Source organism: Platichthys flesus, chromosome 11, assembly GCF_949316205.1.
Source record: "Platichthys flesus chromosome 11, fPlaFle2.1, whole genome shotgun sequence".
Classification (NCBI taxonomy): Eukaryota; Metazoa; Chordata; class Actinopteri; order Pleuronectiformes; family Pleuronectidae; genus Platichthys; species Platichthys flesus.
In genome coordinates this window covers 25,962,203-25,982,202 of record NC_084955.1, presented here as the reverse complement: position 1 = coordinate 25,982,202, position 20,000 = coordinate 25,962,203, and the positions used below count along the sequence as shown (strand labels likewise).

Sequence of the window (20,000 nt, the reverse complement as noted above, 5' to 3'; positions counted from 1 at the left end):
AACTCGGTTATAGGGGTATGTGTGTCTGTGTCTGTGTGTGTGTGAGTGTGTGTTTCTGTGTGTGTGTGTGTGTGTCTGTGTGTGTGTGTGTGTGTGTCTGTGTGTGTGTGTGTGTGTGTCTTCACCTGGAACGTGCCGGTGTCGGTGTTGGTGTCCATGTCCCACAGAGCGAAGTCCGTCTCTCTGTCTCCATTCTCGTCCAGGTGGACCAGTCCTGTTACACCTGCGAGCACAAAGTCCAGCCTGGTTTATAGAGTCGCTGACACGTCACGCATAAGAACTGACACAATGACAAAAAGTTTCAATACAATAACTAAAAAGATGAAAAATTAAAGTGAAAACCTGTCACTCGACTGTGAGAAACATTAAAATTACTGTCAAACCATCAAAGGAGTTTTATAAACTCCCACCGAAGTGTGAGTGTGTGTGTCTCTTTATGTGTGAGTGTCTCTGTGCGTGATTATGTCTTTATGGCAGAGAGAGTGCTGAGAGCTAATTACTCACACACACACGCACACACACACACATTTGTTTTATTTGTTCCTGGTAAGAGAGACAGAGCTTTCCAGGAATGTATGTGTATGTTTGTCTATGTTGCTGTGTGCGTGTGTGTGTGTCATTCTTTAATAAAAGAATGTCTTTTATTCAATAAAAATATGATATTTGAAACATTTTGGGAAAATAAAGCTGTGAACACAAAAATCTGAATCTGTGTAAAAGTGAAACGTAAATTTCTTTATATTTTGACCAGTTGTCATTCAAACCTGCAAGAGGTAATTTTATTTCTACTTATTTGAAACCAAAATTCATTTTATCTAATGAAATTAAGATTTCAGCCGCGTGTCTGTGGAAGATTCATGTCACCTTCTACGTCTGAACTTGTGATGCTGAGCCGCTCAGGAAAGGATCCTCATTTAAAAGAGGGCAAGAGGCCACAGTATGTTTATATATACAAAGAGAGAGAATGAGTGTGTGTGAAGGAGAAGGAATGAATGAGTGGGAGAGAGAGACAGGGGGGAGGCAGAGTAATACGACTTTATCTGAGATATGATCCATGACGAATGGGACAGTGGGAGAGAGGCTGAACCTAGATCAGATTACAGCTTCCTCTGGCAGGCGCTTCCGCTCCATTAACTAATGGACAGACGATCTGTTGCCTCAGCAGCTTCTGTGCTGCTCAGACCTGAGAGGACAAACCTGAATTATGATCCTTGTCTTCAATTCATTTATTGTCTTAGAGCAAACAGTGACTCCACATCATTCACTGAGCAAACAGAACTGAAGTCTCTAACAAACACAACAGCATCAGGTGGTCCTCCTCCTGTGGTCACCAGGCTCCTCCTGGCCGGGGATCATAAATCACAGATTAGAGGAAGCTGACAAACCTCATTATAACATGTGTGCTCTTTAATCACACATCAACACAGAGCAGCAGCAGGAGGCACGAACACACAACCTCATGCAGGAGCTGCAGTGTGGTCCAGCTGTTGCTCCTGCGTGGGGACATTAACCTGTGAACAGTCACATTATGGGAAGAAGATCAGTCCAGATCACTAATGACAGTCTGAGACGTCATAATTGACAGCTGAGACTGACTCCCGATTGGTCCAGATCCTGTAGGGCCGGTGTTCATATGGAGTCAGTGTTAGAATTTCATGTTTCCCGAGACCTGAAATCTCATGTTTAATGTAATATTGGACGTATGCAGGTCTTCGGGCATGGCCTGTTTGTGATCTACAGATCAGCTACAGGGGAAAACCTGTGTTTACAGGTAAACTGTCACCAGAGGGCGCTGTGTGTAGCCTCAGCTGTGGCAGACTGATGCTAATAGACAGTGTACTGACGTTGGAGCACAGGACAGAGGACAAACCAGGACCAGAGCTGCAGCTGGACGTGCGACAAAGCTCTGGTTTCACAAGATTCGATTTCCAGGCTATTTTAGGGGTCTCCTTGGCCACTTCACAGGGGCTTCTGACACTGACATGAGGAGGATCAGATCTCGTTCAAAAACCAGAAGAGATGGATCAGAGGCGACTGTGAGAAGAGGAAAAGCCTGGGGGGGAGCGTTGGTTTGATTTAGTGACAGGAGAGAGAAACATGTGCATGAATCCTGGGTCACATGACTCCGGCTGGGTCACATGACTCAGGCCGGGTCACATGACTCCGGGCTGAGGATTTAACGACCCTGACACGGTTCAGTTTGAGTTCAGAGTTTACAACCTGATAACCGAGACGAGCTGTTACAACTGGGTTCACGTTATAAAGTCACAGACATGGAAACTTTTATCAACTGAACACACAAGGAGATTCTTTACTACAGTATTTGGTCGACTGACGCACTTCAGTTACACTACAACTCACACTCATGCACACATTCATTTAGCGCTTCTGATTGTGTTGGCCTTGTGATTGGTCGAGGGGCGGGGCGTTGCTCCAGCCACTCCCTCTCCCGATCGCTGCTACGCAGACTCCGCCTCCAAATGTGCAAAAATTGTGGTGTTTGTATCCAGGGTATTTTTGATTTGTTTCTGGATATCAGGAGGAAGTGGATCTGTACTGTACTGGTGGTGATATTTTCTTTATTTCTTTAACTTGACAGATTAAAGACTCTGCACCTGCAGCACCAAGAGAAATCCTGCCAGTGTGCCATTAAAACACCCGTAAAGTGATTTACTGTGGACAGCTTCATTTGTTGGTCTGCGTTTCCCGTGATGGGAATGCAGTTGTCAGCAGGCAGGGCCTCTGCAGACCTACGGCTCATTCATGCTCAACATTAGATACGGAAACGGATCAAGAGCTTTTTCGGACATGGAGGAAACAGACGAAAAGGAGCAGCACCATGGTGGAGGGGCAGTGTAGCTCCAGGCGCTTCAGTCTCTGTCTACGAGGATCGTTATCACAACCTCCTCCACTGTCGACATGTTTGTTCTGAACATACGGAGTCTTACAATAAAGCATCATCATCCTGTCCTCTGGGGACCATGAATAAAATCTTTGAGGTGGACGACAAGAGGAAGGGCCGATCTGAAACACTCTGTTATTTTTTTCCTCCAGCTCTCGACAGTTAGTGGCCACGGCCGAGGTCACAGAAGGCGATGACAGCAGTGACGTTAATGGAGGATGGATGCAAGGAAAAACAAAGAGGTGGTGGCGGTGGGGGGGCAGAAAGAGCAAAACAAATAACCTGCGTGAAGACATATGACCCCAAAGTACAACCCTGATGACCTCTGAGCCAGCAGCCCTTCAAAATAAACCTGGACCTGGAGAAACAAACATGGACGAGGAGACAGACCCTGAGGCAGATCCATGGAAGCTGGTGGACAGACCAGGTCACTGGCTGAGGACAAACCAGTCTGACCTGACGGAGGAGAACCAAAGAGAGAGCACACAGAGCCTCTCTGCTCCGTCAGCTGGGTGCTCTGTGTGTTTTGGAGAAATAACAACGGAGGAAGTCGATGGAGTTTCGTGTCACTCATCAAGTGAATCTGAGGCTGAGCTCGACTGACTTGTTTTGATGAAGTTATATTGCATAAATTATTGATGTGGTTTTATGGGCCCAGGGGATCAAAGTTTCTTTCTTTCTTCTCGGTTCAGTTATGATGATAATACAAATATGAATCCATCACTGTAAAACATAAACACGATGAGTCTTTTCTCATCAGACAGAACGTTCTATACTTTGATAAGTTAGTGGAGCAGACAGACTTCATTCTGAGAATCAGTGGTGAGGAAGTCGCAGCCGAACTCATTCTATCTCGTGCTTTTATTGTGAAAGAGCAGGCAGCAGTAACTGAGGTAAGCAGTTTTTTATAAACTAATGATCGGACAAGTGTTTTTTCAAAGAATGAAAGATTTGTTTGAAAGATTTGTTTCTAAGGGGGAGGAGCTGACATCATTTGGTTTGTGTTTTCTGAATCATAGCTTCTTCTTCTTCTTCTTCTTCTTCTTCTTCTTCTTCTTCTTCTTCTTCTTCTTCTTCTTCTTCTTCTTCTTCTTCTTCTTCTTCTTCTTCTTCTTCTTCTTCTTCAGTGATTCCTCGGACAGCAGACAAGGGTGTCTGGTTTAGGTCAGTGAAGATAAAACCGAACCTTCCTGTAGTAAGAACGATGCATGAATCTCTGTAGAGCTCCTCAGTGTAACGAGACGCAGACCACGGAGCTGAAGAGTGAAGATTATCAATCACCAACTTCTGAACAAAACATCTGCAACATGGAGAAGATCTTCTTCTCCTGAGGAATCAGCCAAGAAACAAGAAAACTAGAGAAAACTGAAGAAACCAAGTGAAACGTGTTTAAACACAAGCTGTGTTTTATTATTTATCTGCTGATAAGGTGAGTGTCTGCGCTGGATGATTCCAGAATGTGAGGGAGGAGCCTGTGGAGGAGCAGAAAGGGGAGGGGCATGTGTTTTCTGAATCACTGACTCCACCTGTGAGTCTCTCGGGTTAACAGCGTCTGTGGTTCTAACGGGTTTTGATTTCCTGCCAAGCTGATATCAGAACTCACTGTACATTCTTGAAGCGTTGCATCAGCCTCAGCTGCTCCAGATCTGAGCTCCAAGACGAGTTCCCTCACAACGTCCAGGATCTCAAGGCTCTGGATGAAGATCCAGATGTTCAGGCTCTAGTCACCATCCTGCAGATGTTAGCCTCTTCAACCAGAGCCGCTTCACTCACACACATGTAGTCCAGACTTTTGTGTGTTAATATGTTGCAGCAGCGTCAGCGTGAACACGAGTGGTGATCGTGACCACCCCCCCCCCCCACACACACACACACACCTCTGTGATGATGAATCACAATGACAGTGAACTGACCGTGGTACGTTCGATTCCACATCCTCTTGGTGACGTCTGTCCCCGGAGGACGAGCGCCGGACGCAGACAAGCTCTCGTTCAGAGCTCGAGTGTAGAGCATCAGGCCGTCGTAGAAACCTCCAGCGATGATGTTCATCTGGAAGACAGGAGCACAGAGGAGCTGGGTTCGATTCTCTAGTTTCTCCTCCTTTGCTCTCACGATCACTTCGGTTGGTTTTCACTCTCGTTCCCTGTAAAGACTTCGACATGAGGAGGTTGATCCACAGGTGAAAACCATCTGGAGTGTGAACCTCGGACACGGAACAGCTGTGGAACCACTTCCTGTCACAGCAGCTCAGGGAGGAGATCTGGGATTTGAACCAAGCTTCGTGAATCATCACTACAAACACAGAGCTTCGATTTACAAGATGTCTACTCACATCTAGTCACCAGTGACAACACCTCCATCATTACACCTCACGTCATTACTGCCCCTTCAGGGTCAGTGTGTGTGTGTGGTGTGGTGTGGTGTGGTGTGTGTGTGTGTGTGAAAACTGGAATTATGATTGATTGATTTGATAATAATTGTATATGTTGTTAATAATGATTTAATGTATCTGTAAAGTGTACATGGTTTTTGTGAAAGACATGTGTCTCTGTGTGTGATATGTCAACACGGACTAAAGTAACTTCTTCAGATTGAAGCGTTTAACTCTGATAATCACGTCTCCGTCCACCAGCAGCAGGACGGAGACGTCTGTCCACATGGAGAAGGATCCAGATTCATCTGAACTGTGACAATGATATACTGAAAAGACATTTAAGAATTTAGTCCAATAAATTAATTCAAGAGTCAAAACACTCAAGAGAACAGAAGAAGATATTCTAAGACTCCCGTGTCTGTAACATGGACTCACCAGCGTGTCCTCGATGGTGTAGTTGAACATCTGGATGGCGTCTGTCTTCAGGCTGTGGACGAACTCTCTGTACTCTGGATTCTGAGGCTCTCGATAGGTCAGAATCTTCACACTCTGAAACCAGGAAGAGGACGAATTTCAAATGACATACATTAGTAAATGCATTGAACAACTACTGCATAACAATAATTCAACTTATACACATGAAGACAGATTACGTCTCTTTTAAAGCTACAGATATCATATGGTGATCTCTTGGAGGGGGAGGGGCTTAAACCTTTCATGATTCATGAGCTGTTACATACAGTCAGTGAAAATAATCGCTGCACCTGGAAAGCGTCCCTGGCCACGGGGTCGTCCTCGTCCCCGCGGGCCCACGGCCGTCTGTCCTTCAGGTTCAAACTGTCTCCGAACACGTCGATGTAGAAGAAGACGTACTGCTCGTGGGGCAGGTCAGCACCACGGAACTGGACCATCAGCTTCCTGAAGACATCGGGGGAGCAGCAGACGAACATCACTGTGAGAGGAGAGACGCTGAGTCAGGGCTCCAGCTGTTAACAAAGCTGTGGGGGGGGGGGGGGTATTCTGCGACTCTGTGTAGTGACCAGCAGGGGGCGACTCCACTGGTAGTTTCTATAGAAGTGACTCTACTTCTCACTTTACACAGTTAATGTTCATTTAGTGAATTATGATCATTTCGAGTCAAATAGACCATAAAGCACTGGATGTATTGGGGGGTGGATACCACAGTGTGATTGACAGCTACAACTGTCCAATTGGTGCAGGTGTAGGTGGGTGTGACCTCAAGAAATCAGTGAGGCTCCACCCCCCCAACTCCCCCAAATATGGTTACTGAAGCTTTAAACAACCAAGATGGCTCTGAACATGATGTGGAACAGGCTTCAGATCAGCGAGACGTCAAACTGTCGTTTCTACTTTACAGTCGAGCTCAAATCTCAACATCCAATCAGGAGCAAGCGTTGTTGAACTCTCAGTTGGAGCTCGGTCCAGAGGGACAGGACGCTGTCGGGGGAGGAGGAGGAATCCATCAGGACTCTGCAGAGTCAAATCAATATGTTATTGAGTTATTGATCGTCAGAAAGACGCCAGCAGGTCACTCCCACTCTGTTCCTTTGTACAACAAGAGTTGATACTTTGTTCTTGTGATGAAGATACTTGAGTCTTAAAAACACACGAGTGAATTTATGAATTAGTGGAATTCAGATTAAAATGATTCTTTTTCAAGCAGTTTTCAAAGAGAAGACAAGTGTTGTTGTAAAGCAAACAAATAAATAAATTTAACTTAAATTAGTCTCTGGAGAGATCAGGATAAATTGTCAACCTCTGATTCTGAACTTTATACAGCGTGATGTTTTCTTTACATGTCTGACTCCTCCTGTAATATTTAGAAAAAGTAAAACAGTTTAAAATGTCAAATATTAGACTTATTCCTTCTGAACCTTCTTGAGAACCTGAACCTCAGCTGAGAGCTTTGAATCCACAGTCTCCTGCTTCCTCTCGGACCTGATCACGGAGCCTCAGGAAGTCCCGGGAGTCGTGAGGACATTCCTCTGGCCGACCCCGTCCCCCAGCCTCTATTGTTCCACACTGTAATAACCTCTGAGCAGGAAGTGAACGTGAAACCACAGGAGCCACACGGGGCTCAAAGCTTCCCATCGATTCCAGCTCGAAAAACTCTGCTAGAAACTCCCTGATGCCACAGAGAAGAAAATCCTGAACTAAAAATACTCAGAACCCTCTCCCTCAATTCATGTTCTATACACGCACACGCTAGAGCACGAGCACACGCACACACAGCCACACACACACACAGACACACACACACACAGACACACACACTTCAGTTCATGAGGTTTAAGGTAGTCTTCAGGGGAATGAATAATTTAGTGTCCTCATTCAGGGACACATCCTCCGTTTGGATCCTTCTGTCCAACGTGGCCCCAGATTCATTGAGCATCGCTGACAATCGATGAACTCCACTGATCCTCCACAGTTTCTCCCGAACATGAGGTCTCCCAGTGAGCTGCTCCACAGTCGACCTCTCAGCGATGTGCACGCTTCACACCCCAGGTCAGAAGAACCCAACAGAAGAAGTAGAACCGGGGGGAGCCTGGTTCAGAGAACATGGTGGAGCGGTTCCCTCAGGTGTAGAGCACACATATTAAAGAGAGAAACCACAACTACACAACATCGTGCTTCCGTCACTGCTTCTTATCAAGTTTACACTTCAACGTCCAACCTGTGTTTGACCCACTCGGCTCCACAAGCCAAGTAAAGACATGTTGCTGAGCCGGGCTGTGCAGTTTAACTGAAGCGGAGCCACCGGAGATTCAACATGGCCGACGCTGCAGGTGTCGTTATGCAGATTCATAACATTCCTTTCCTTTATTTGGTCAAGTTATGAACCGTAAACGCAGCAGCTTGAACTCTGCACGGAATCATGTCTGAGAGCAACGTGTCACCTCCGACACGTTCTTTGTGTTTCTGATAATCCTACAATAAATCTGTGTGAGAGCAGGGCCCCTGTGAGGGCCCCGGGGGGGGGGAGCTGCAGCTGAAGAGAAGCAGATGGGGTTTGGACGGCTCCTCCTGCAGGGCGGTCCGAGTCGAGGACATTCTGTCTCTCGCCTGCGGCCGAGCGTCCTCACAGGGAGCTAATGGGCCGAGGCTGAAGCTGGGGGGGGATTAAATTGCACTGTAAACTCTGACGTGTGCGGTCTGACGCTGAGGATCCCAGAGGCCCCCCCCCCTGCAGCACGCACACACACACACACACACACACACCTGATTATGATGAGAGATCCTGTTTCATGCAGACGAGTCATCATTTGTGTTTAATCTTGAATTCACCTCCAGTTCCTATACGCTGAGTTTCAACTGGTCAGAATGGTGATGAATTATAAGTCATAATTAAACTGGACTTAAACATAGTAATAATTCAACTGACTTGTAAATATCTACAATAAGAAACACACACACGTTGATGGTATTTGAATCTCATTGGTAAAATGACTTTCAGACACATTTCTAATGAAGGACAAACAACGAAGCTGAAACTTGTTCCGACTCTAGAAAAGAGTCAGAAATCCAGAATAAAACAGGTTCAAGCTTCAGGACGTGTTCGGCTTCAGACGACGACTCAGACAGAAGCAGTTCCGCAGGCAGGAGCTTCAGGAGCTTCAGGTGCTTCAGGAGCTTCAGGAGCCTCAGGAGCCTCAGGAGCCTCAGGAGCTTCAGGAGCCTCAGGAGCTTCAGGAGCCTCAGGAGCTTCAGGAGCTTCAGGAGCTTCAGGAGCTTCAGGAGCTTCAGGAGCCTCAGGAGCTTCAGGAGCTTCAGGAGCTTCAGGAGCTTCAGGAGCTTCAGGAGCCTCAGGAGCTTCAGGAGCCTCAGGAGCCTCAGGAGCTTCAGGAGCTTCAGGCCACGTTCCCTTTAGTTTCCACCTGGTCACTGAGAATCTGTGAGGATCTCAAGGTTCGAGGATCAGAGTGAAAACTGTGCTGGAACCAGACGCCCTGAGGAGCCGGATCCACTCGCTCATCAAACCAGCAGATCCCACACGGGCCACGCTTCTCCTCTGAGACTCCAGTGGATTAATCTTTAACTACAGCCAGATGGACGGGCACGGTGGCGAGGAAGAGGAAAAGAGCGGGGGGCACGGCAATGGGGGGAGATTTGTTCAGGATGATCGGGCGCCTGCTTTGCTGCCTGACATGCCCCCCCCCCCCCCTCCCCCCCCCCCCGGTGGAGGGAGCCTGGAGCCGCAGGAGAACGGAGAGCGTGATGTTTGAGCTCCAATTAGGTTTCAACAATTCCATATTCACTTTATAAGAGACACTTCAGGGCCAAGGCGGGACAGCTGAGGTCCCACATGTCCACATGTCCACATGTCCCACAGCTGCAGCAGGGAGACCAGTCTTCAACTGCAGGACTAACACTCTCACAAATTTGTACATATTGTTATTTACAGAATAATTTGAACCAATCAGGTTTGTTTAAATGAAACTTGAATCCAGTTTGAAATTGGTGATTGTTTTTCTCTTTTCTGAGAAAAGTGCCATTTCCATTTTTTCGCCATTAAAAGATTGAAATGTTTTCTTTTGAGGGAAGATGAGGTCTTGTGGTCCATGTTCACATCTCTGCTTCATCTGGATCCCTCAACACTGATCGGCTCCGCTTCAGGGTGTTTCCCTGCAGGGCTGAGACGTGACAAAACTTGACTTTCAATCACACACACAACGACTGGTCAGTTGCTCTTTGTTCCCTCCCTGAGTTAACGCTCCATCAGAGGCTGTTGTGATCGATCCATCCTCTCGTTGTTGACAGGGTGAGGGACGTGTGACGACTCTGTGACACCTTCAGACTGCAACACTACACAACTCCGTCCACACTGATACGCTCCTCATAACCAACTGGATCTGTATCAGACGTAACCTCGAGGTTGAACTGTTACTGACAGGAAGTGTCAGCGTGAATCTAAGCTCGTGAAACACTCAGGAAACCTGTCGCTCTCATTCTAACTGCTTCTCATTGACCTGTATCAGCTGGAGGGGGGGGGGGGGGGTCGATCACAGAGCAGCTCTCAGGAAACTCTCCTCCTCCAAATCGTCTCTGAAGAGAAACTGCACTGGAAACGTTTCCACACATTCAGAACCAGCTCAGACAGAAGTCTGAATCATATCTGGTACGTTTTCCTGAATCACAGAATCTGCCGGCTGATTCGAAACTGAGATCTGAGATCAAAACATCTGGGACGCCCCCTGGTGTCTGGTTACAGTACAGATCATAAACCCCTCCTCCTCCATGTGAGCAGCTGGAACACGGACATAACTTAAAAAAAAAAAATCGAAAAGTGAATTAATGTCAAAGACGATTCTGTCACTTCAGGTCGTTCTCATCTCTGATGTTTTTCAAGTTTCTGTTCAGTTTGGTTTGAATCAGTTATTTGATGATATGAAAACCGGCTGAGACGTCATGATGACAGCTGAGGCTGACTCCTGATTGGTCGAGAGGCCCTTGATACCACGCCTCCACTCCATGATCACTACTGCTCAGAATTTCTTTGGCTTTCCTAGAACACTATATCATTATTTCTCTTTCTGAAACTTGCTAATATCATGAAGGTCGTCACTTGACCCCAATATTTGATTGAGGAGACACAAAGTAAAATTAGCCCGGGTGTGTTTGGCAGGAAATACCTACAGATCTGATAGGTGCTCTGTGGTTTCCATATAAGGTGGCAGCTTCCTGACCTCTGTTAATAAATGTCCTGTGGGGAGGTTTTATTTCTCTGTGGGAACCGGAGAGAGAGGTTTGTTGTTGCTCTGCACTGGTTTCCACACGGACACGCCTCCGCACACAGGAACCACCAGACTGAGGTGGATTTATGACTCTGATACCAAAGCATCAGAGACCGACTCGGTTTCTGAGCGAGGCCTCGTCCAGGCGAGCAGAGAACTGAGCAGATTCAGTTTGAATCCCAGTCAAATCGAACTGGAAGGAGACACTCCAGGATCTTTTAATGTAAATAAAGAATTTAAGAAGATTCAAATGTTAAAATGTTTGTGTGACTTTTAAACATGTTGTTGATCCTGATGATGAATTATCTCAGACCCTCCATGACGTGTGTTTTTGTCTCTCAATAAAAACGGACACTGTGTAAATCTGCAGCATCATTCACGGCTGCCCACTTTTCCACCGTGTCCTCGGGGCAGATCCGTTTACAGCGCCCAGCTGTCGTCTGGTCTGTGGACGCATCGATCGGGCTCGGGTTTCTGCCGCTGCTGCGAAGACGACGCCCTGCGGCAAAGATCAGGAGCTGACGTCCAATCAGAGCCAGGCACCAATCACACGGCAGCAGCAGAGAGACAGTGGAACATGTGGAGTGTGTGTGTGATAACAAGCTGACGCCAGGACCTGATGAGAGAAGTTATTCTTATGTCAGCATCAACATCAATTACATGAACATGATGCACACTAAAGTGAATCAGATGGATCGCCCCCTGGTGGCTGGCTGCAGGACAGGTCATAAACCTCCTCCATGTTAGCAGACGGGACAGGCAGCAAACTAAAACGTTAGATAAACGTTTGTCCAGGACGGGTTCTGTCTTCAGGTCGATCTCATCTCACTGCGGATTCTGAACAGTTTGGTTCTGATCAGTTATTTGATGATATAAAAACGTCATGATTGACAGCTGAGACTGACTCCTGATTGGTGGAGAGTATTTAAGGGCGGGCGATACTGGACTACTGCACCGACTCTGACTGTGCAAGATGGCCGACGCGTTGTCTCAGAGAATGTGCCCCTAAAGACAGATTGACCTTTGACCTACGTCCACCAATATTACATTTTTTTTTTAATATTTGTGTTCAATTTAAAACAAAAAGTAGAAGCGCTTCTCTGAGGTCACAATGACCATGACCTCGCCCAGGTGATAGTCAGTTCCAGAGCTTCATTCATTTGATCTCAGCTCTCTGCAGCTGCTTCACACCTCCATGTTCCTCTGTGATAAGAATCACAAGCTGCAGGTTAAGCTTCCTGCCCTGATGAACTTTGACCCCTCGTCAGCTCCAGCTGTTTCCTCCACCCGCTGCCGAAAGAAACTGAAAAACTCAACTCATTGAAAACCTGCAGCAACAAACCAGATAAGAAGAACTTTATAAATCAAAAACAGTTCCATTGAGCTCCGTTCACTTCCTGATCAGGAGGCCGACATGAAGGACAACAACACAACACGACAACACGTCCACGAGGCCCAAATGTCTCCTTATTAAACCTCAGCTCATTCACGAGATCCAGATTTTTACCAAAACACACACTCAGAAATATCCGTCCTCTCAAAACGTCAGCTTTTCTCTTTAAGGTCCATGAACCCAGAGTTTTCAAACTGAAACGAGATCAGTTTACACAAGTCTGTGACTCAGTGTTCTATCACAAACTAGACCATAGTAATGTGGATGTATATTTATACTTCTCAAACCAAACAAGTTTTTTCACTGCAAACCAACAGAACCCTGGTTCAGTTGGATCCTGGCCCAGAACTCCTCTTCTGCTCTGAGGAACCTTCACATGGACCGAACACCACCGGACAAATTGAGACTCGTTCCTCCATCGAGATCCAGCAGCAGTGGAACAGAACCTGATGTATATCTGGGGTCAAAGGTCAGCGCCTGTGGGCCACTCACCTCGGCTGTCGCTCTGGATGTCGGAGAGGATCTGGGCGTAGTTGATTGGTTGCTTGCTCTCGTCGAACACGCTGTCCACGAGGGTGATGTTGACGCTCTTCAGCTCCGAGTACAAACCGTCCAAAGCGAAGTAACATGGCCGATCCCCGACCTTGGTGTCGCTGAACATCAGCATCACGTGCTGCCGCCAGCCGAAGTGCTCGCAGATCCACAGGGCGAACTTCCCCAGCTTCTTGTGGGTGGGGCCTGTGTTGGTGATGGACGGGTAGACTCCATCGTAGAAGCCCACGGCCGGAGCGCCCGCTGTGACCATGGGAACATCCCAGTGGTTGGTGAAGAAGCCCACAGGGGAGGCGGTGTAGGAACAGCCGGGCCCAATGAAGGCCCACGGGTCATGGGCGAATTTCAGGTCGACAGCCACGAGCGGGGCGATGGACTCGGAGCAGATGCGGTTTTTGTCCTCGCTGTTCTCGAAGGCGTAGGTGAGCCGGTGGTCGGGCAGCAGCGAGGGGTCGGAGTTCACGGTCCTGATGGCCCGCTCCAGGGCCGGGCCGACGCGGGGCCAGGCCCAGGGGTACTCTGTGTTGCTCTTCGGTAGAATGACGGCCAGCGTGATGTTTTGGTGCGCCCGGCGCTCATGGTGCCCTCGAGTCTGACGTCTCAAGCTGCGGTGATGAGACGATCGCCCGCTGACCGGCTTCAGGTCCAGCAGGACCAGCAGAACCAGCAGGAGGCTGGCGCCCTCCTTCCAGTAGGTCATCCTCGGTCCCAGCAGGTGTTCCACCTCCACCACAGTGGAATGATGTGTCTCTGTGAACAGACACAAGGGCGACGTTAACAAAACAAGCTCACACTTCATCTCAGTGCTGATCTAATCAAATCCCTGAGACCTGCTGCAGCTCGACCCGGTTCACTTCACAGGATTAATTCTGTCCTCTCCGTCCTGAGGGGCCGTTGTTATTTAAAGAGTCGTGGGAGAGAAACTCCCTGACGCTGGAAAACGAGTTTCCTGTCGCCGCCTCACCGGGTCCCAGGGGGCGGATCACACCGGGTGGCATGTGGGTGTGTCCCAGGGGGCGGATCACACCGGGTGGCATGTGGGTGTGTCCATCGTGTTCCGTCCGACCTCCGAGTCTCAGGACACGAGAAGCAACACGGTGTTCTGAAAGATTTGGTTTCCAGAAAGGAAACGTCAGATTTCACTGGCTGCGAAAATGATGCGTCACAAAACACAGATGAAGGTTTTCATGTTATTACTGTCATATAAAAACCAATCGGAGGAATCAAGAGTCAAATGTCAACATGAAGTGAGAGACGCTGTCTGAGCAGCACTTTACATCAAAATCAAATATTAATAAATAATCTGGATCGACATTGATACTTCAAACTGGTTTCAACCGAAGACAACGGGACCTGGATCATATTCATGTTCTCACTATATTTACATCTGACTTTATGTTGTTATCTTCTATCGTTTGTCCTTGACCCCCCCCCCCCCCCCCTCCGAACTGCCCCAGTGGCCCCTGGAAGGTCCCGTGCTTAATCCAGTCCCCCACCCACCCACCCACCCACCTACACACACACACACACACACACTTTTAATTAAAGATAACAGCTCAATTAAAATGAATACACTGATTAAGAAGATGAACCAATCAGAAAACAGTTCTGTACCTCAGCGGCTCTCACGGTTCTGATCCATCTTCTCAGGAACACTCACTGAAACACAAGAGTCGGTGACTCCACTGCTCCGGGTCCTGGTAATGGTCCCGGTCCTGGTCCTTCTCCGGGTCCAGGTCCTGGTCTTGGTCCCGGTCCCGTTCCTGGTCCTGGTCCTAGTCCCGGTCCCGGTCCTGCTCTTGGTCCTGGTCCTAGTTCTGGTCCCGGTCCTGCTCTTGGTCCTGGTCCCAGTCCTGGTCCCGGTCCTGCTCTTGGTCCTGGTCCGCAGCTCGTAGGATCCGTGTCAAACCACTGGAGTAAATCCTCCGTGTCGAGTAGAAAGTTAAGAGTGAAGAACTGTTCCTCGAGTCCAAGTGTCCATCGCGTGCTCTCCGTCCTGCACGCGCTCACGGTCACGCTCCTCTCAACGTGCGCAGACTTTGCGTCAGAACCAGATTTTCTCCGCAGAGAAACAGCGACTCAGGTGAAGCTTCTCAGTGCTGCCCCCAGCGGCCGCACAGGTAACTACACCCGAGAGGATCCGAGAGGGAGGAGGTGTGGGGGACTGTCTCTCTCTCTGTCTGACTGTCTTTGTCTCCCTCCCTCTCTCTCTCTCTCCCTTTCCATCTCCCTCCCTCTCTCTCTCTCTCTCCCTCCCTCCCTCTCTCTCTCCCCCTCCCTACCTCCCTCTCTCTCCCTCCCTCTCTCTCTCCCTCTCTTGGAGTGCATGTTGGGAGGGAGTGTGGTGAGTGAGGTGAAGAAACTTTGATTTTTCCTCCTGTTTTCTTTGCTCTTTTTCCCTCTGCACTCATATTAGAGGTGTTCTTTGTTTGTGTGTGAGTGACAGTGTCATGAGCAGCAGTTTAGTCGTTAGTTGTGTGTTTGTGCAGCATGGCTGCTGCAGGTGGAGGCTTGAAAAGTAGCTTGAAAAATCAAATATCTCTCTCTTTCTCTCCCTCTCCCTCTCTCTCTGTCTGTCTGCCTTTCTCTCTCTCTCTCTCTCTCTTTCTCTCTCTCTCTGTCTTTCTCTCTCTCTCTCTCTCTCTGGGGGAGAAGGAGGAAGGAAGGAAAGGGAGAGGGAAAGAGAGGAAGAGATAAAGAACAATTAAAGGAGGGGTGGAGGAGAAGATTTATTCGTTTTGAAATATTGTATTATATCCGTTTGGTTTAGTTTATTGACGCTTCATGTTTTTTTAGTTACAAACAAAAGACAAAACAAGTATAAAAATATTGATGTTTCAAAAATGATTGACAGTCAAAGGAATTTCATAATAAACATTAAGATCTGATCGACAATAACAGAACAGTTAGGATTCTTTAATGGCACACGACCAGACGAGATTAAGAAACAACATAAAATAGATTGTGTGTCCCCCCCGACCTGAAGCTGCCAGTATTATATGAATATCTCTATTCAGCTGTTCTCTGATGAACTGTGGGGAACCATCACTTTCACTCAGTGTGGATGAACCTTTGTTTTGATCTATCTTGTACGTAAAGCACTTTGAGCTGCATTTCTTGTATGAGAGGTGTTAATCAAATAAAGAATAGAATTATTGGTATCATTATTATTATGAAGTTGTTCTCTGACTCATATCACATCCTCCCACCAGCTTTACTGGGAATTCAATCAGTAGTTTTTGTGTAATTCTGCTGATAAACAAAGTATAAAGGTAAAAACATAGATGGAGCAAATCAAGTTATAAACAGACGTTTACTGTGTTTTACTAAATGTTATGTGATTAAAACTCTTTAACCCGAAACATGAAATCTTAATGAGTATAAACTTGTGTTGGGACACGATGCGTCACTCAGGAGGAGACGTTAAGAAGGAGAAACATGAATGATGGATTTGTCTCCAGCGTGGACCGGCTGGGGACACGGAGGACACATCAGCAGCTTCTCGTCCGTCCACGACTGACTGGAGGAGATTCATCATTTTGATCTGGATCATGTCTCGGTCACGTTGAATCTGAATTATAACAGTTATTCATTTCAAACGTAATGAATTCTGTCACATATCGTTCAAATTAGCATACGCGTTACACACAGAGCACACGCAGACAGACACACAAACATGTCCAGGAAAGAGAAGAAAGGAAACGAGATGACGGCTCAAGTGAAGCCACAGTGTAGAGCTGCAGGAGGAACCTGAAGAACCAGAGCAACCAGAGCAACTGTTCATTTCTCTGTGTGCACGTCATCCATCTTTAATCAGGGGCTTCACTGTCATTTCCACAGGAAGAGGAAATGACCCCCTTCAGGTCCTTCTGGTCAATTATTCAACACAAAAGGATGTAAACATTCAAAAAGCTGCACGTGCACGTGAAGCCGCTCTCTGAGGATCTCCAGCGCGTTGCTTCTGTTTCCAACGCGCTCTTTGACAGCTCGAGACTTTCAACACGTTCACGACTCTCAGGGAATAATTCATGAATCTTGATGGAACCAATCAGACAGCTTGACAGGGCTGATGTTAATGAGAGTGTGTGATTGGATGCAGACTGAACCTCGGCCCAGGAACACGGAGCTCCACTGACTTTGTGGATTCCTCAACTGTTACTTGAGACTTTTACTGAAAGAAAACTCAACAATATTTTGTGTTTTCACCGATCGACTGACAACAAAAACAATTTGAAACTTCACTTGAGCTCCAGGGTTTACTGAGTGTGTGTTTTCTCTGTGGTGTCGTGTTCCAGCTGGGTCCCTCACACAATTCAGAATAACGACGTCATCTTCCTGTTCCTCAAACGTAATACGACATGATGGCTGAGGCTGCTGGACGCCCCCCCACCCCCCCCATCCCCACAGGCGCTTAATAAAACATCCCTCACCACGGCAATAACCATATAAGTGTCCACTCTCAGCGACGCCTTCATCTGAATGAGGCTCAGAGGTTGAACGTGTCACACACTCTTCAGTTTGTGCCAAACAACAACAACAACAGCCACCGAACCGTTACAGAAAATTAAACAAAGAGGAGCAGAGACGAAGAGGAGCAGTGACGAAGAGGAGGAGGCTGCTGACTCCATTAACACCCGGAGCTCATCAACAGTTAACACATGAACGCAGCACAACGCTGAATGTCCTGATCTGCAGCTGGAGAACGATTCTTTAACCTCTGCCCCTCAGATGTCATGAGATCCTCATCTCCAGCGCCCCCTGGTGGGGTGACCCCTGATTGGTGGACAGACTGATTTCAAATGACTTTGTCTCAGAGATATTTTGGCTTCATTTGGGGGAAGTGGAGACGCTTCCATGTCCGTCTTTAATTGGTCTAATTGGAGAGAAACGCGTCGTGCTAATAAGAGAAAGTTTGATCCTGGAGAAGAAAAACACGTTCACTGTGTGAGGAAGGAAAATAATCACAGAACATTTTCAATCTGATTAAAAAATCCTTGATTTAATTTGTGTTAATGTCTCAGAAAACAGACCATGATGTTCTTTACTTCTTATATCGAACCCTTCACATCTATGACAGTTATGACGTGAAGTTAATGTTTAAAACATTCTCAAAAGGTTTTTGACAGACAGAAAATATGATTTTCATTAATGGATCAATTCATAAGAAAACACCATTTTACCACTTATTAATCTTTTTCATCATGTTAATGGAACTAAATAAATACATTTAATCCACTAAGTGAAGCCTGATGACGATAAACTCATTCAACTTTAACTCTTGTTTTTTTAAACAATTAAACAAAGAATATCTTCAATTTCACATCCAAAATATTCAATTTCACATCCAAAATATTCAATTTCACATCCAAAATTCGATTTCAGTTGTAGAAACCTGCAGTGCTGTAGAGACCCAGCAGAGGGCGCTGTGATACAAGGTCAAACAGAATCACCGTCTTTAAACTCGTCGTGCAGACGATCCGAAGGCAAAACGTGAGATTTAACGTGTTCTTTTCTATTGTTATTGTTGGAGAAAGAGAGGGTAGCTGTTTCCAGTATCCGCTATTCACGCTAAGCTAACAGTCTGACGTCATGTTCACGATAAAGAGCGGCGTCTGTCTTCTGTGGATTCACGTTGTCAAAACGTACTATTCCTGAACGCACCCGGGCGGCCATGTTTGTCTCATTGTTTCCCATCAGACCTTTTCCATCAGATATCAGCTGATGCTCATCAACTGATCAGAGCGCCCCCTGCTGGTAACAGAGCGTAACACTTCAGTTGTCATGAATTCCGGACGGTTTGTCTACATCTCGTCGGCGTCGCGGCTTTTTCTTCTGGCAGCGGTCGGCTCCGCAACAACAGCCAAGCTGTTCCCTCGTTGTTCCCCCCCCTGGGCTGTGCCAGCAACATCCAGATTTTCAGGGTTTTCTGTTGGTTCTTGGGGGACAAGCGCAGCTCCCTCCGGGCGCTCTGATTGGCTGAGAGCAGAAGGTGGTGAGGAGGAGTCGGACTGAGCCGCCGGACTCTCGATCCCACCGGCCACCGGCTGGGAGGAGGAGGAGGAGGAGGAGGAGGAGGAGGAGGAGGAGGAGGAGGAGGGGTCTGTCAGGATGTTTCTGGAAATAACTGGGGAAAAAAATTAAAAATAATTATACTTTATGTTTATGTGCATCAGAGGATTAAAAACAACGTAAAAACAGGAAGTGATGTCGACTGGAACCAACCTCCTATTGGTCGGGAGTCGTCGTCCACGTGACGGCGGAACGGACTGAAACTCGGTAAGATGATGAGACCGAGAGAGACGAGGATGATCTGACAACACAGAGTCACACATTACCTGGAGACATGAGTCACACCTGGACACACACACACACACACACACACACACACACACACACACACACACACACACACACACACACACACACACACACACACACACACACACACACACACACACACACACACACACACACACACACACACACACACACACACACACACACACCTACCAGTAAGCAGGTGCTGGTCTGGGCTCCTTTACTGACCGTCTGTTTGATCAGACACTGGAGTTGTCGAAGTTGAGTCAGAAGAGAGCTGAACAGGAAACACATCAACTTTACTCACCAGACTTATTCAGACTAATCTCTAATTTAAAGTACGTCCACCAATCTTCTACGTCTCCGATCTTCAGGATCTTTTTTCAGGAGCTCTTGATCAGTCTTGATCTGTGTCACCTCATCCGATCTTAATCTTAATCTTATCTGAAGTGAAACAGGAAACTAGTGCTTGAATCTGGGGATTTCAACCAGTTTCCTCCATTAAACTGAAATTCCCTCGGGATTAATAAAGGATCCATCTATCTATCTGTCTATTAAACTGAACAGACTCTTTGTCCATAAACTGAAACTTTAACGACTGAATAATTCCTCATGTAGTTTGTGTAGGAACAGAAGTCTGTGGATGGAGCTGAAACCAACACAGCAGCGCCCTCTGCTGGTCACAGTCCAGAGACACAGACGTCTGAG

General features: G+C 47.1%; 2 protein-coding genes across 5 annotated transcripts in view; both read right to left on the bottom strand.

Moving 5' to 3' along the window:
* LOC133965129 (atrial natriuretic peptide receptor 1-like) overlaps positions 1 to 15,074 on the bottom strand; it is a 32,663-nt gene extending 17,589 nt beyond the window's left edge. For 2 of the 4 annotated variants that reach the window (XR_009923847.1, XM_062399539.1), the window contains exons 1-6: positions 14,589 to 15,074; positions 12,915 to 14,076; positions 6,041 to 6,228; positions 5,712 to 5,825; positions 4,816 to 4,951; positions 126 to 223 (exon numbers count right to left, since the gene is read on the bottom strand). Coding sequence is in view for 3 of the 4 variants with exons in the window: in XM_062399539.1 (XP_062255523.1) it covers positions 126 to 223; positions 4,816 to 4,951; positions 5,712 to 5,825; positions 6,041 to 6,228; positions 12,915 to 13,773 (1,395 nt within the window). In the remaining variant the exon portion in view is untranslated. The remainder of the gene's footprint in view (positions 1 to 125; positions 224 to 4,815; positions 4,952 to 5,711; positions 5,826 to 6,040; positions 6,229 to 12,914; positions 14,077 to 14,588) is intronic. The other 2 variants (XM_062399537.1, XM_062399536.1) reach the window with 2 other exon arrangements.
* Positions 15,075 to 17,952: 2,878 nt separating this feature from the next.
* The window catches only part of creb3l4 (cAMP responsive element binding protein 3-like 4), a 6,645-nt gene continuing 4,597 nt past the window's right edge, over positions 17,953 to 20,000 (bottom strand). The window contains exons 8-10 of the mRNA XM_062399640.1: positions 19,485 to 19,569; positions 19,197 to 19,284; positions 17,953 to 19,098 (exon numbers count right to left, since the gene is read on the bottom strand). Of these exons, the coding sequence (XP_062255624.1) occupies positions 18,776 to 19,098; positions 19,197 to 19,284; positions 19,485 to 19,569 (496 nt within the window). The 3' untranslated portion in view covers positions 17,953 to 18,775. The remainder of the gene's footprint in view (positions 19,099 to 19,196; positions 19,285 to 19,484; positions 19,570 to 20,000) is intronic.